Here is a 16,708-nt window from a genome sequence, read left to right on the forward strand (position 1 = left end):
GCCTTAAGGTCCCCCCTGCTTTTCTTTATCATAAATCGATCAATAGAGACCATATTAGATCATATCAATTATCATATTATAGATGTATGATTTGGCCATAATAAGGTCAAGGTCAAGTTCAAGGTCAAATATGAATTTATAATTAAAGTCGATTATCATTAATTACTGTATCTACAAATCCTTCTGTTTAATCATCTTCCCGCGGTTCATTTGCTTAGATTTTTGTACACATGATCTCAATAAGGTGGTGAATGAGCTCAGTGAGCGAAATCTCTTACCCCGCAGATTTAACATAGTGTTATTCACCGTCAAAGATGCAAAAATAAATCATAATTTATATTCTCCTTTTCTTCATTACAATTTACTCAAGCCTAGTAACAGACACAATATTTCTGACACTGGAAATACATACCCCCAGGTCCCTAGATGTTCCTAGATACCAAGAACATGCAAATTGTCCTTGCAGAAGTGGAGCAATCTTCCATTTACTTAGGCATGTACCTTTAGGCGAAAACTGTCTACAGATTAACAGGTTAATTACACGTTGAAATTACGCAATGCATTAAGTGTGGGGTCCCCAAAAAATTCCTAAATAAAATGGGGTCATGGTATGAAAAAAGTTTGAGAACCCCTGGTTTAGGCTGTACACTATTTTGTACAGATCCCTTTAAATGCATACACTTTTATAATTTTACATATATTTATAGCCTATATACTCAAAGGTTCCAAACAAAATGTATATACAGTGTCCATACCTCAACATACCTTCAATAAGTATTAGTTGTAGCTGGATGTATTTCAGTTATACATCTTGTACTTTATACATATTATGAAGAATCAATATAATCTACTAGTTCAATGGAGTTCGATGTACAATGACAGCTTTGAGACGTGTGATTCACCAACACTATCTCTTTGTATGGAACAATTATGTATTTGTTTATGATGACAGTTTATGCCAGTCTTATGATCTCAGACTGTTTACCTTTTAGATTTGTGAACATAAATATTGTCCAAAGCTGGAACCAATGTGCCTAATGAATCCTGGAGCTACTCCGTTGACAGTGAATGGGAGACAGACTTGGTTGAAACAATAACCAGTGATTTTATGAGGATAGGGGCACATTTGATCAGTGATATGATGATACTCTTAGTCCTACATAAAAAAATATATAAAAAAATCCTGAACCTGAATTTAGTTCAAACCAACATTCAACAGGTTGTCAAGTTCAGACTCCAATGAGCAGCTCTGAGTTTGGTCTCCTGATGACATCACAGATGAGAGATTTTGTTCTGTGGATTGATTCTAACCTTGGAAGAAAAAGCACATTTTAATTCCTTATCCGGGTGGACCTTCACTTTAAACATTAACTGCTTTGGCAAACTGAGCTAAAATCAATTGAAATGGGGGAATTATAATAATTTAGAGGCCATTGTTGAAAGTCTGAAAGTGAATGTGAGTTAATTGCCGTATATTCAATGTGCACTCCACTCCAGTCAAAGAGGGGTATGAGATAGAGGATAAAAACGGTTTTAATGAGTCAGAACAGGACAGACTGCAGACAGACAGATGGGATGTATATATAGATAGACAGACTAAGACTAAGTGGATAGACAGCCTGTTGAATGAGGCAGACAAGGCTCTCTGGACCACTGTAGTATCTTGGTAACCATGGTAATGGTCCTGCGTCAGAGTGACCTACTCAGTGGATTACTGAGTGAATAGTCATAGATTTCTTTTTATTGCCTATCTTTATCACAGAGACAGGGACAATATAACTGAAAGAGATGATGGACTATTTATTGACAAAACACAAAATAATTCACAAAGCATAATTAGGAATCGTAGCCTAACAGTTAACCTGTTCAGTAAACATTACCATGGCTTTGTTCATGCCCTTGAATTATATGGTGTAAGACTTATAAATACACATAAATATGCGCTAGTAATGTGGGAACTTGTTTGATCAAAATCGTTTGAGATAATTTGCATGGCGGTTATGAAACAATGAAGGCAGGTAATGAATATCTTTCATGTAGGTGTATTACAGTCTTTCTATACTGTATGTGCACAGTGCACACGCTAACTGAACTAGTACATACACCACAGTATATAGGTAATCATATAAAAGGAGCTATATGATAAACATGGATAAACGGAGCACATGCTAGAGAATAAATATGTCGATACAAAAAAACAAAAACAGCCATGAATTCATACATATTGCTTCTCACCATCCTTTGCTATTCTTTGGATTAAAGAACGTTCCTATTACAATCGTAAATGCATACATTCTTTGACACACTAATGCTACCAGCATATTGCATAGCTTCCAGGTGTTAATAATAATAATAGACAACTTTTGTCTAATTTGAGATGATTTCCCTCTCTGATATCTATCAAAACAGTATTGCTGTGGTGAACAGCTTGCTCTGATGTTCATGTTATATACAATCTGAACAACAAAAACTTTCACCATGTCATAATAAGCTATGTCATGCATTCCAAGCCACTATTTAAAAAAATAGAAAATAAAAAAGTACTTTTAATATTCCTGTGACTACAGCTACTATATCTAACGGCAACAGTATGTAAAGGCATGGTAACGATTTCCTATATCAAGTTTATATCAAAGTTAAATGTTTAGCAGTGCATTGTTTAAAAAGTCAGATATGTTAGCCATTGCTGCCGTGTGATGTATTTCTTTCTCCTTAAAAAGGCACAAGCTTGGTCTCTTGGTGGCATAACTACAATATAGCACCACAATTCTAGTGGTTAAGTGCTTACTGTTTATTTTGAATGGAGAAAATGTATGTTTTTTTTATTAGCCTAAACTTAAAGGTGTACTATGTAGTTTTGGGAGAGAAATGTGAAACTCAGAGAAGTAGAAAAAATAAAAATAAATTGTATATTTCCAATAATTGACTAAACAAACTGTGGTTTACCATAGCGGGGCCTACACGTTTGTTTATAAATTCTTGGCGTATGTTTGGTTCACAGTGCCTCAAAATGATTTTGTTTTGATTCACGATGACATAAGATAGAATCATTTAAAGTATGATATAGTATAAAAATATGTAACTAATTGCAGGCTCTGCAAAATGTAAACAAATCCACTCCTTCAAAATGGCATAGTGCACCTTTAACGGGCGTCCATACTGACATCTTTAACAAAATCCAACGTGAAAAACAAGTTGAACTCAAAGTCACTTCCTGTTTTCAGTCAAAGGCACTTGCTTGTCGTTTTTAGATTGTCTCACTATAAAGCCAGATATGCAAACTGAAGCTCTATAGATACTATATACAAACTAATTCATAGGCACTCAATCATTTACAAACTGCACGACAAAAAAACAACAACAACATATGTATAAAAATGCTTGGTCCACTAAAAGCATACTTTGGATTTGGAGGATGGCATACTACTTGAGGATGCTACATACCTGATTTATGTATCAGTCATGTGATTGATTCCTTTTTCCATTTTCTGTGTACAGTAAAAGGCATTTATATGAAAGGCATGTGCTGGAACCTGTTCCTGTTTGACACGACATCTCTCCTCTCCTCGGGCTTTTCTCGCTTCCTGCACACTGTAGTCCAAGCATGCAGAGCAGAATAACATGTTTGCATGGTATTTCCCTTTTTCTAAATATATATATATATATATATATATATTGGTCTGTTTCTTCTGGTAGTGACAGGCAGCTATGCATGGCTGTGGACTGAGATGCTGGACAGGTCGTTCCTAATGATCTCGTTTACTGTGAAGGAGAAAGACAGAGAGAGAGAGAAACAGAGTCAATCAATAACTCAGGAAATTCCACATAACATTTACATTTAGTTATTTAGCTGATGCTTTTTTATCCAAAGCGACTTACAAGTCCTGTACAACAAGTCAGCAGGAAGGGTACAACAACTGAGTAACAATGTTCATCAAACAGTGCTGAAACTTGGGTGTTGCAGTGTTGAATGCCTAGTAGTAAAGACATATTAGTATAGTAGGAAGAGGGCATGATAGTATAAGACAGTACGTTTTTTCATTAAAGATATTGATTGAATAAGTGTATTTTTAGTCGACGGCGAAAGATTGGTCGGGTTTCAGCTGTCCTAACTGTGGTGGGAAGTTCGTTCCACCATTGTGGAGCGAGGACTGAGAATAGGCGGCTTCTCTTTGATGACCCTCCTGGAGTTCGGATAGGAGTGGGTCTGAGGCGGCCAGAGGATGTAGAGTGGAAGGGTCTTGAGGGTGTGTAGTTAGAGACCATTGACCAGAGGTAGGCAGGAGCCGTTCCCTTCGCTGCGTGATATGCCAGGTCGAGGACCTTGAAGCGGATTTGTGCGGCAATGGGGAGCCAGTGCAGGTCCCTAAGAAGTGGGGTAACATGGACTGACTCTGGTAGGGTGGAGATCAGACGGGCGGCTGCGTTCTGACTTCTGAATGAGTTGAAGAGGCATGGTGGCAGTGGTCGGTAGACCAGCGAGCAGTGCATAAAAGTCCCATGAAATGGAGCTAACATGCTGTGTATGATATGATGATTGGGCTTGACTGATATTTATTCTGAGCCATAAACCTTAGGTATCGGCCAATACTGAGCACTGATCAATACTGAGCACCGGTAAAAAATTAGCATCGATCAATAATGAGCACCAATCAATACTGAGCACTGATCAATAATGAGAACAGATCCCATCTAATACTGAGCACCAATCCCATCCATTACTTTTAATGGTAGAATCTGTAATGTCACCTAACAGCGACCTCTAGGCTAAAGATAACAACATGGTACTGCGCTTTGTTTACAGTTTTTGTTTTTGTCTGATGTGTGGATTGTATTTCAGTGGGTACAGGTGAGGGGTTGCTTGCTACTGCTAGCCACACCTCAGGCTCTGCCAAGAGAGGCCTGGAGAAATTCACAGTACAGTATAATAAGTTTATTAAACTCCAGGCCAAAACTCCAATCAGACCAAAACAAAAAAGTAAACAAATGTGCCTAACATCTCACTCTCTCATTCTAACCTAGCTGCAGCCTAAGCCTGACACACAGTGATGTGTCTAACATCACAGGTGCCTCATTCTTCCCACATGTAGTTTCAATGCAGTAGGTAATTGGGAGCTATGGGGTAGATAGCTTTTCTGAAAATTCTCATGATGGATTATTATTTCTATTCTATCAATTGTTTATTTTATGGAGTGGTAAAAAAAACAAAAAACATTTGAATATTATAGAATAGAATATAGATTTTGGCTAAATTACCATGGCAGAGATTGAATATTAGAAAGGTTCCATGGTCCAGCAGTATCAGCCTCATATCTTCTGGTTAACACAGAGAAGATGCAGCTTCCTGGCCACTGCTGAGGGAAGCATGTTTGCTCGTCTATCCCCCTTTATCAGCCCCGGCCTTTGGCCGACACAAGGGAAGGGATCTGACACACTACTGTAAGTGGAGCAACCAAAGTGAAGCTAAAAGGATTGCGCTCGAGGGCCCGGTGGTGATGACAGAAAGCACCAACGCAGCCATTCTGAACCCCACTAATGCCCGATTGAAAGGGGTCGCCTTTTGTCAAACCTGTACCGTTGGTATCTATATATAACCTGGTATCTATATAACCCAATTTAACACATTGACGAGAGCCACCGCTCCATTCAGTCGGGTTCATCTTTGCAACGCAGACTCAGGTTCAGACCCAGAGCCACAGCTCTGGGAGGGAGGGAGGGAGGGAGGGAGGGAGGGAGGGAGGGAGGGAGGGAGGGAGGGAGGGAGGGAGGGAGAAATGAGAGGTGGGGGGGTTAGGGGGGAACACCCCTGGAGCCACTGCCGTGGAAGCCAAGCCAGCCAGCCATACAGAGGAATTCCCTCTGACCGGACCCCCCCCCCCACACACTGCTCCAGCCAGGGGAGCCAGGGCCGAGGCGAAACGTGAGATTCCCTCCACAGACGCACACAATGGAATGGTTCTTATATCCATCTAAGGGCGGGTCGGCGGCGCAGCCCTTCCCTCCCTGTGATCCGGTTGCTCCCGCGGCCGCTTCCTCCCCGGCGATCCCACTCGCTTCCCGTCACGCCAAGGGGTGACGGGGTCCATACTATGCAAGAACACTTACAAGTGTGCGAGAAGTCACTGTGGCTTAGAAGAAAAAAAAAAAAAAACGTGCTCACTATCACCATAGATACTAGGAAAGTAACTGAAAATAGAACTGCAAATAGGCCGGGCCCACATTGCAGAGCAATTGCCGATGGACGGAGAATGACATGGCATGATGGCACTTAGTGTAGGTCGGTGGTACAACAACCGAATGACAAAATTACAGAGTACTACTCAAAACTCTCGTGCTTCCCTCCAAGCTAAGTTGTCTAGACATGCAGTTAACGTGTTTGGCTCTCTGATTGACTGACATTAATAAAGGAAGAAGCCCAGAACACTGGATCTCGCACGAACGTGTCATAGAAACACACGGACACATTGAACCCATTATGTGGCTTCGGAGCGCAGGGGCGTATCTCACATCAATATGTCTTCATAAAGAAACTAGGCACAAGGGGAGGGAGAGGAGGGGTACTTGTCAGGGGAATTATGACATTTACAGGTGCTCTAAATCACTTCCTCCCGAGCTGTCATAACAGTGAGGGCTGAGAGGAGGAAGGTAGGGGGGAAGATATACCTATTCCGCTTCCAAATGTTCATTTTGTCGTGCTTTGGAGTATTTTTTTTTAATCTGAGCAATACATCATGGGCGAATGGCGTCCAAAGCCGTCTTCCAGATATCAGTGTGTTATGCGTGTTGCTGTGCGAGAGTGGAGGCTTATCAGGGGAGGTTCGGCATCGCAATCTGCCAGTGGAGAACTTGAAGTCTCCCTTATGAATAGAGATAGAGAACAAGGACAGTGAGGAGAGCGTGATGCACCACCAGACCTTAGCTTCAGTTAAAGGAGCAATAGGTGGCCATTGATTTTAGGCATAACTTTATATTAATAAATATTTTCAAATCCTTAAACCAAATTCGACAATCAGAGCGCATCAGGATGCCAAAGCCACGCCTCGCTGGGTAGGTAGCAGGCAGCTATGTGTTAGCATCTATGTGTTAGCGTCTATGCGTTAGCATCTACGTGTTAAAATGTTGCCAAAAGTCAGCAGCTGCCTATTGATCCTTTAACAACTCTGTTATGATAATGGTTAAAGATTTGATAATAGCAAATCTTTCCAATGTATACAGTACTAAATACATAGTGGCTACAGTGTCTCGCTGTCAGAACAGCCTGCTGTTCCTCTGTCAGCCGCTGAGTGAACCGTGAGAACAATTGACCAAATTACAACCTGGAGAAATAATGTCATACAGTATCTGTTCATCTTTTGACATCATGTCAACTTTGTACTTAATTGTAAGCCTGACCAGAGCTCTTTCTCACTTTCTGGTCAGAAGCTTGTGTGTACACTTGTCTCTCTGATTAGAAACTAAGCATACTCTTTCTGTGGCCACAGAAACAGATAATAAACTATGTTCTATTTTTATATACAAATTGACACGTCTAAATTTCTACAAGTTCACTGTCATGGCTGATTTAAAATATTCCACAACAGAGAACTGGGCCGAATAAGCCGACCATCGCCGCTGTGTTTGATCTGGCTTTGACCTTCTGCGCATCTGGAGGTTTAGAGGTATCCATTCTGACCTCAAACCACCTGGGGCCGTTATTACGCCGACATCTCAAAACGTACTCCCATCAAGTCAGGAACTCGGCTGTAAATCTAGGACATCAAGACATCAGAAAACCTTCCAAATTATATCGTCACCTGCCGGTTAAGGATAAAGATGGTGGATGGGTGGATTATGGGGTTCATATATTTTTCTTAAGGACACCACATGTGGTTGAATAGATTCTACTGACTTCCAGCAATAGCATGGTTTTTTGACCATTATACCTAAATGTGAGGTACAATGTGAGTTTGACTTGCAGAAGCAAAATATCCTTTTTGGAACTTTTTTTAAACTCATCAAGCTCTGTATAATTTCAATGTTTACAAACATGACACACTTAAAGGTAGAATCTGTAATGCAGTCAAACAGTGACCTATTGGCAAAAGAGCCCCGCTTGGTATTGTACTTTTTAATTATATTATAATTTTTTAATATATTTTTTGCCTTATACCTTTTTCTCCAATCACCCCAGTGTAATCGTTACACCAATTCCCTCCTGGTCATTGTGCTAAACTCTGTCAATATGGGAAAGTGTAGACTAGAACATCCTTTGATACATGTGGAGTCGCCAGGCGCTCCTTTTCACCTGAGTTTCACTGGGAGAGTGCAACGCGGAGGTTCACGCTATGTGCTCCAGATCCCCTCCCTGCTGAACAGGCACCCCAAACGACCAGTAGGAGTCGCTATCGCAACAGCCAAGACTCATACCCCACCGGCTTCCCACCCGCAAACACTGCCAATTGTGTTTGTAGGGACGTCTGACCAAGCCGGAGGTACCGCCGCTGGGTCTCTGCGGTGGTAGGCGTGTGCTTAGACCTCTACACTACCTGGACACCCCTTGGTATTGTACTTTATTTAAATTGTTTTGTTTTTGGTCTGATGCGTGGGATGGATTTGAATGGGGAAAGTGGAGGGGTTGCCATTGCTGGCCACACCTCAGGCTCTGCCAAGAGAGGTCTGGAGAAATTCACAGTATAACAACTGATGTCAGACCAAACAAAATGCAATGTCAAGTAGGACACTTTTACCCAGAGGTTGCTGTTTGATGACATTACAGACCCTACCGTTATCATCACAACTTAATTTTTTTTTTTACTGGGTGTGATTGTATTCGTTTTTAACCCTGTACGGCGACCTTGGGTGCTTTGAAAGGCGCCTTCAAATAAAATGCATTATTATTAAAATACAGAAAATACAATCAAAAACCCATATTTACTGTTATTAGTCCTTATTGTATCAAGAGCTCAGTCAATCAACTGGGGAATGAAAACATGTCTCCATTCCTATATTTTATATGTTTAGTGCTGGGGCTACGTTGCTTACTTTGGATCACCGATCGGGCCTTTAACGATAGAATATAAAGGTGACGATGGATAATACCACGTAAAAACGGGGTTCCTGACACATTTTTGGCTATTCCTAGGAGGGGTACGCCGCACAAAGTAAAACACGGCCACTCGGCCCTGCTGAGGCAGCTACTGTGGCCATTTAGTGTTTACATGTCTGTTGTCACGGCCTACATTTCATTGTGCTGCCACATTTCATGCGAGGGATCTAATTAAAAAAAATCAATCAATCCATTGATCTCCATGCGTGTTCACGGATGATTCAGGCCCTTGTGTCCACGGACGACGACTATAAATAGACTCCCCCGCTACCAACACAACATCATCACAGTCATCTGGCTTCATCGGCTCCCATGATTTATTCAAGAGAGAAACACCTCAGCACCAAAACCAAGCCAAACGTCGGTGGATGGGAATCTCTTGTGTAAACAGAAAGGTTCTTACTGGTGGGGGGGGGGGGGGGGGGGGGCTAGAAGAAGGACTCCTTATGAACACGAGGAACAGATAAACCGTTTTGATTTAGATTCAAATGACTACTGTACAATCTAATCTAACATTTCATTCTGATGTAATCAGTGCTTATAAAACCTTGGAAGAACCAGGAATGTGACCACATGCACCACTGCCCATAATTCAATCCGACGCTGGGCTCACAACCTGATATTTTCACAAGATCAGAAATCATTGTTTAAATTAAAAGTTCCAGAGGATGGAAAACGCTCGGATAAGACTGCCAAACACGTAATATTAAAACACGAGGGACAAAGTCTTGCTACTTTGAACTTATGACATCCAATTGTCATCATTCATATCCAATTATAGTGAATCGCTGACATATATCATATACAAGTTTTGTTTTATTAGCTCCAAAATATTGTGGCTCGCAATTGCTACATACTGTACTAGCTACTTGAGAGACTAAACTAAACAGGGGAGTTTAACGTATTACTTATTATCCAACCCCATCTGTTTATTGTTTATTCCCAACCACATACAATGATTCCCCTGTTACTATTTGCTGCTGGTCTAATATAAGGGATTATGTTATTGGGGTTAGTTGACTTGTTATTCTATCCTTGCGTCTAACATTACAGCTTTCTCGTGCTCAGGAAGAGTAGCTCTGGATATGAAGCAATCCAGGGAACTGTTTCCTGTCCCAACGAGGTCCAGAGCAGCTGGGGGGGACTGATACGGACCCCAGGCCTTTCCACCAGGAAGCCCCGGGACAAACGAGGAACTCCTAAACAATTAGCAGGACAACACTGTTTGCCTCATTAAGGGGTTTCAAGCGTGTCGACACAACCCGGGCCATTAATGACGGTCTCTGTCAACACAATGCCACAATGGAGAACCCGATCCACAGACAAGCTAATAACTGCCTTTGAAAAAGTGTAAATATTCTGGTAAAACAACAGAACTGAGACAATGAGAGAGGAAATAAACTGGGCTGAACAATAAAATGGACAAAATATCATATTGCAATAATATTAGAACATTATTGATAATACTGTATCTTGCAATATAATTTTTCGAAGGTCTAGTCTTGTGTGTAAACCACATTTCCTTTTTAATGTAGTTAAAAGCTTTTTCAGTAGTCTTTTATAGGAATACATTTACCTGCTACTGAATGTAAGTGTTGGCCTATGGCACTACTTGTGCTATATGGACCAAGTGTGTTCTGTTATATGGATGAGGCATGTCTGCCAGACTCCTCTCAATCTAACTCTCTCTCATTTATTATATTTAGCATTTTACATTTCTATTTGAGAATGCCCATATTTCACACTCATTTTGATATGGATATTGTGTTTGTTCACATTGCGATATCAATATGAATTCCATATTGTTCAGACCTAGCCCGGGGCTTTAAAAGTCCTCCAGTTTGCCGCCACAGCAGGGCCAGGCCACAAGCCACAAGCCACAAGATGTTCTTGGCCCGCACACTATAAGGCTCCTACTGGGTTACCGTTAGTCAGTCCCTCAGTGTGGTTGTGTAGTTCACCCTGGCTTTTGCCAATGAACTGTGTTTCTCCACCTAGATATTCATAGTAACAAATTGCCTGAACAATAGATAACTGGAAGTGCTTTAGTCCTAAAGAGAAATGGATGAAGGAAAGAGGAAGAAAGGCCTGATTGTAGCTGACAAACGCACCACCACCCCTCCAAAACAAAAGTCAAAGAAAGAAAATAAGCAAAAAAAACTTAAAAAAACTCCCCATTTTTGGCGGTTTCTGGACACGCATTAGTGATCGGCTTTCCTGCAGGCTAAGACGAGTTGTGTGGCGATTACATTATGCCATAAACATATTGAGATATTTCCTGGGTTTGATCAACTGTTATTGGATATTGCATTTACCGGTAATATGAGAAAACTCAAACATTATTAAACGGCCTAAGCTACTGGTTAATATCAATTATCCGTGTCATAAACTGTGTGAGGTCATAGTCTATACACATGTACTGCCTGTTTCTTTTCAGTGTGGCAAGGAAAGAAAAAAAAATAAGACAAGCTACTTCCAGACAGAGCCAGGTAGGGCAGTCATCTGGCAATCCGGAGGTTCTCGGTTCGATTCCCGCCCCTCCCGGGCAGTGTGTCGATGTGTCCTTGTCACTCCTTGAGCAAGACACTTAACCCCTAATTGCTCCCGATGAGCAGGTTGGCACCTTGCATGGTTGCCTCCGCCGTCGGTGTGTGAATGTGTGAGTGAATGGGTAAAATGTGAGTAACAAATTGTAAAGCGCTTTGGATAAAAGCGATATATAAAAAAGCAGCCATTTACAGTATAACCCCTAACGTATGGGTTGGACCACTAACTCAAGTCATCTCTCTGAGCCCAAAAAGGCATCATCCATCCAAACTCCTACAGTCAGCAAGTTTTACGGCAACATGGCCGGCTTCCAACTCCCTCTGCCTGGCTGGAGTAGCAGTGTAGATCCTGCAGCCTGTGTAGCCTATAGCCTCGGCCCTGGGCCAGCCTCGTGACTCAGAGTTTCCATGAGCCGAGATATTTGTGACCTCCCAGAGGACAGTCTGAGAAATAGTAGTAGATGGGGGGGGGGGGGGGGGGGGGGTGGCTGAGTGAATATTAGAGGGCTGCATAAACAGTGAGAGAGATAGCAGTTATGATGAGAGACGTAAGGCGATCCTCGTACGTCTCGTGAGGACACAAAAATGCTCAGTTGCCGTCAACTGAAAGTGGGTTTGCCATATCGACATTTTCAAGAATATTGTTTTGTCTAATTAACAATCAAGTTGCAAACCATTGCGCTAAATCTTTAATGCGGTGGATTTCTGACATTTTCCGAAAGCAATAACAATGCTCCAACAACAACAATACTTCCACGTACCCTGAACCATACAGTAATCCTTTCAAATATGTCCATATTAAGTTACAGTCTATTCAACGAGAAATCTCTCCTATGCAAACTTGAACTGAACTTAATTCAACATCGATATACTTGCAAAGAAAGTAAGCGTCTCGGCTCCCTTAAAAAAAAAAAGTCTCGTATTTTGTTATGTGAGCTTTAACAAGCACGGTCGATGAGGAATTAGGCTAATACTTACACCTGAGAGAGGCCATAAAACAAAACACCCGTATCAAACTGTGCCAGAACCTTTAACGAAGTGAGAAGCCACATTCATTTGGAATGCTTAGTACAATTTCCGTGGATTTGCTGGCGTAAAAAAGGGGCGTAATTGGGGGGCCAAATCCTCAGAAACATACATTCCGTATACTGTATATTACTCTAGCCTTAGTTTATGGGAATTAATGTATAATTTTTTAAGGATTATTTTATACTGTATTATTTATGTAAGGGTTTAAGTATGTCATTTTAGAAGTACATTACCATACTTAAACTACTCTCAGTTTGAATGAAGCAGAGAGACGTGGACAACGAGTGACACGACAGTAAGAGGTTAATTATTAATCAAACCCCCCCCCCCCCCCCTGTTGGCGTTGCTGGCAGAGAGCTAAATATCCCCCCAGACGGGGCTAACAAGTGTTATTTACCCAGACCGCTAGCAGGAAGTGGCTGGAGAACGGCCTGTACCATACAGCGCTGGCCCAGGATAACATCCCCATTCCCCATCAGGAAGCCCGGCCCGGGCCAGACTATTCAGCCGGGCTTCTGGTAAGAGATCAAAGCTCCACTGTCCTCTCGACTGATAGCCACTGGTTAGCGCTCCTTCATCCACAGCTCAGAGAGAGGCCCTTCCCACCCTGTGATTTACCGAGGGGCCAGGCACTGTTGCCTTGCCCCGGGGGAACATCATTTATCCGCCTATTTATTTCAAATCACCACAGCGCCGGCAGAGCACATGGGCTCGGTGGCGAAAGCAGAGGCCCAGACTACTGAGGTCATAAAGTTTCTGTCTCTGAAAAAAGAAAAAGAAAAAAAACTCTCTTCCAGTCTGTGTGAGACGAATTAAAAAGTGGTCTCAAAGCAACGTTTATTTTATCAGTGGGCTTTGAACGGGGGGGGGGGGGGGTTGCCTCATTCAAGGTTTTAAGGGATGATATTGAGAGACCGGACCTACCGGGTGTCTTTGATCTAACTGCTGTAGAAGTCGATGACGATGAAGAAGAAGGAGAAGACGATGATGTCGTATACGAACTTAATGACAAGTAGGCAGTTAGGTGGTTAGTTAGGTAATCAATTGCCATCTGCCATTCTGGATTAAGGGGCGCTTGGTTGTCAGATATAAAAAAAACAAATCCCACACTCCCTGTAGACTGTTGATGTCTACAATATGTCTTATCTACGTTTGTGTCTGGCGTCTGGTGCACAATCATTCTCCACTCACCGTCATCAAGGTACATCTGGTCCAGCTCCTGTGGCTCCTGTTTGATGTTGATAGCCGGCGTGGGGGGGCTTCCCTCCTCCTGCGGGGAGGACCGTCCCTTCTCAGGCACCTTGGCGCGCCGCTGGGCCACTGGGCTGCTGCTGCCGCTGCTGCTGCTGAGCGGCTGGGGAGAGAAGGGAGCCTCCGGGTCCACGCCCGGGGTGGAGGGCTGCGAGGCAGGGGAGGAAGAGGCACTGCTGGGCGGGTAGAGGCCGGCCGGCTGGTAGCGCCCGGGCGTCTCCTGGATAATGGAGACGTGCGGGACGGGGGACTGTGGACCAGCGGAGAAGGCCGTGGGCGAGAGGTCGTGAAGTTTGGGGCTGGTGGCCGGGGAGGATGAGGAGGATAACGAGGAGGGCCTGGCCCCCAGCCTCTGCTGGCAAATGGAGTAGGCCCCGCCCGGCGTGCACGGCCTGAGGTCGGAGGGTATCATGGAGGTCGTGACCTGCGGGGCGAAGTATGGCTTTGGGTGCAGCGCCAGGCCAGCGCCTCGCTGGCTACACACCAGGGCGGCGTCGTAGTCATCATGCGGCTCCGTTTTTATTGTTGGAACTGATCGAAGAGGAGGGGGGAGGAAGGGGGGGGGGGTCAGAAGGGGAAAGAAAAATTTATAAACATTTGTTTCATTCTCCCAGTGAGTGTGAGCGAGTGGGTTTGGGGCTAGGTTACCCACTGCCGAACAAACACCCTCATGAATGACACTCTGTGTCTCAGCCCCTAGCTCTCCCACCCTGCTGAAAAAATTCACAAAACCAGGAGAAAAAAGAAAGAAGGGATGAATCATCAGCGCAGGAGACACCCAGCTATAACACAAGGCCTGGTTCTATAACACAAGGCCTGGTTCTATAACACAAGGCCTGGTTCTATAAAACAAGGCCTGGTTCTATAACACAAGGCCTGGTTCTATAAAACAAGGCCTGGTTCTATAACACAAGGCCTGGTTCTATAACACAAGGCCTGGTTCTATAAAACAAGGCCTGGTTCTATAACACGAGGCCTGGTTCTATAACACAAGGCCTGGTTCTATAACACAAGGCCTGGTTCTATAACATAAGGCCTGGTTCTATAACACAAGGCCTGGTTCTATAACACAAGGTATGGTTCTATAACACAAGGCCTGGTTCTATAACACAAGGCCTGATTCTATAAAACAGGATCTTGTTATGAAATATGTCACTGCTTCGTACTCAACAGGGTTCTTCAATCTTAAATAAATTACACAGCCCTCCTTTTTTGCTCCTACCGAACCCCCTTATTTTGGGACAAGGCTGAGTGAAACAAAATGGCGGCTTCAGAGGTTGAGGATTGCAGTGGTTCTACATGTGGTGGACCGTGGTTGAGGTTTAGATGAACCAATAACCAGTCACTCCATGGCCTTGTTCTCGGCCCTCAGGCCTTGGCCACCAGTATGGACTCTTACGTGGATCATGTTGAACATTACTTTTTACACTGGTGGGGGGGGGGGGGGGGGCTGAGGGGGGTCTTCAAGCTGTGCCTGTTTATGACGCTGTATTAATCTTATACGCCAGCGATGCAGCTGTCCGGCTCCATGCAAAAAGACAGCACTGTTCCTCTAGAGCCCGAGACTCATCATGGCAGACAGGATTTCTTTAACCACAACAGACAGGGTCTGTTTCTCTTTCTTTCGTGGGCCGCACAGGCGAAGCTGTTTCACATTAGAACATGGAGCGCGCGCTTGGATTCTGAAGCTCAAGCCGTAAATAACTTTCTCCTCTTATACAGTATCTACTTATCTGCTCCATCTTCTTGCGCTTCTCTGAAAATTGGTTTTGGTTTTGCCTGAAAATTTGTCAAACAAGGAGGAGACTTCGCGCAACACCCAGGCCTTTACTCAGCCCCTCCTCCGTCAACAACTGTACAAGAGGATCTCTGATGAGATGGCTTACGCCAACCGCAAGACTAAAATAGCAAACACACCCGCTATTTTAGGCCGGGTTAAAGGAAGTGGGTCTGTCAGCGAAAGGATAGGCAGATGCACACAGACACACACATGAGTGGGAGGAGTGCAAATGTTTGTCTTGCCACAAGTTGGTAATAGATACGTCCCAAAGATAAAATGGTTAATAAAAACATAATTTACGAAGTTATTAAAAGGAACACACCAACATTTTGGGAAATCAGCTTACCGTCTTCTCCAGAGAGAGACAAGAAGATAGATACCAGTCTCCTCTCTGTGCGTTTACTAGAAAGTTATCTGGCTGCATGTTAGCCTAGCTTAACACAATGAATGGAAGCGGACATGGCCGGTTAGCCTTCGGGAGAGGTGTTAGTTGGACAATGCTTAGGCTAACCGGACATGTCCGCTTCCATTCATTGTGCTAAGCTAGGCTAACGTGCAGCCAGATAGCTTTCTACTGAACGCACAGAGAGGAAACTGGTATCTATCTTCTTGTCTCTCTCTCTGGAGAAGACGATACGCTAATTTCCCTAAATGTTGGCGTGTTCTTTTAAGCACCAGAATTAATTTATATTTCACTTAGAAAAACAGGATTTAGGACAAGATCTTGACTCTGTCCAACCCCTTTAGCTTTTACAGTAGCCTATTCCTGGTCTCTGAGCTTTCCATGCAGACCGGTCGACCGTGCCGTCCGCTCAGACATGTGTGTTTAATGAATAGACTCTCACCCTCTGAGGGAGACAGTGACCAGACTCGCTGTCTGTCTGTCGCACCCTCCCCCCCCGACTCTCTCCCCCAGCAGCCTCAGGACAATGCTCCACTTTCACAGCAGGGCATTCGGGGCGCCCACGTACAGGGCTGGGCCGGCTCAGCTTGAATCGGAGCTTTGAACCACCCACT

The 16,708-nt window shown here is 43.5% G+C and overlaps 1 protein-coding gene across 2 annotated transcripts in view; it reads right to left on the reverse strand.

Moving 5' to 3' along the window:
* Positions 1–1,809: 1,809 nt before the first annotated feature.
* Positions 1,810–16,708, reverse strand: part of nfatc1 (nuclear factor of activated T cells 1) — a 52,920-nt gene continuing 38,021 nt past the window's right edge. For both annotated transcript variants that reach the window (XM_084311684.1, XM_084311683.1), the window contains 2 exons: positions 13,852–14,442; positions 1,810–3,762 (listed from right to left, as the gene is read on the reverse strand). In XM_084311684.1, coding sequence (XP_084167810.1) covers positions 3,707–3,762; positions 13,852–14,442 — 647 coding nt within the window. In that variant the 3' untranslated portion in view covers positions 1,810–3,706. The remainder of the gene's footprint in view (positions 3,763–13,851; positions 14,443–16,708) is intronic.

This window comes from Notolepis coatsorum, assembly GCF_963971535.1.
Source record: "Notolepis coatsorum genome assembly, chromosome: 4".
NCBI lineage: Eukaryota > Metazoa > Chordata > Actinopteri > Aulopiformes > Paralepididae > Notolepis > Notolepis coatsorum.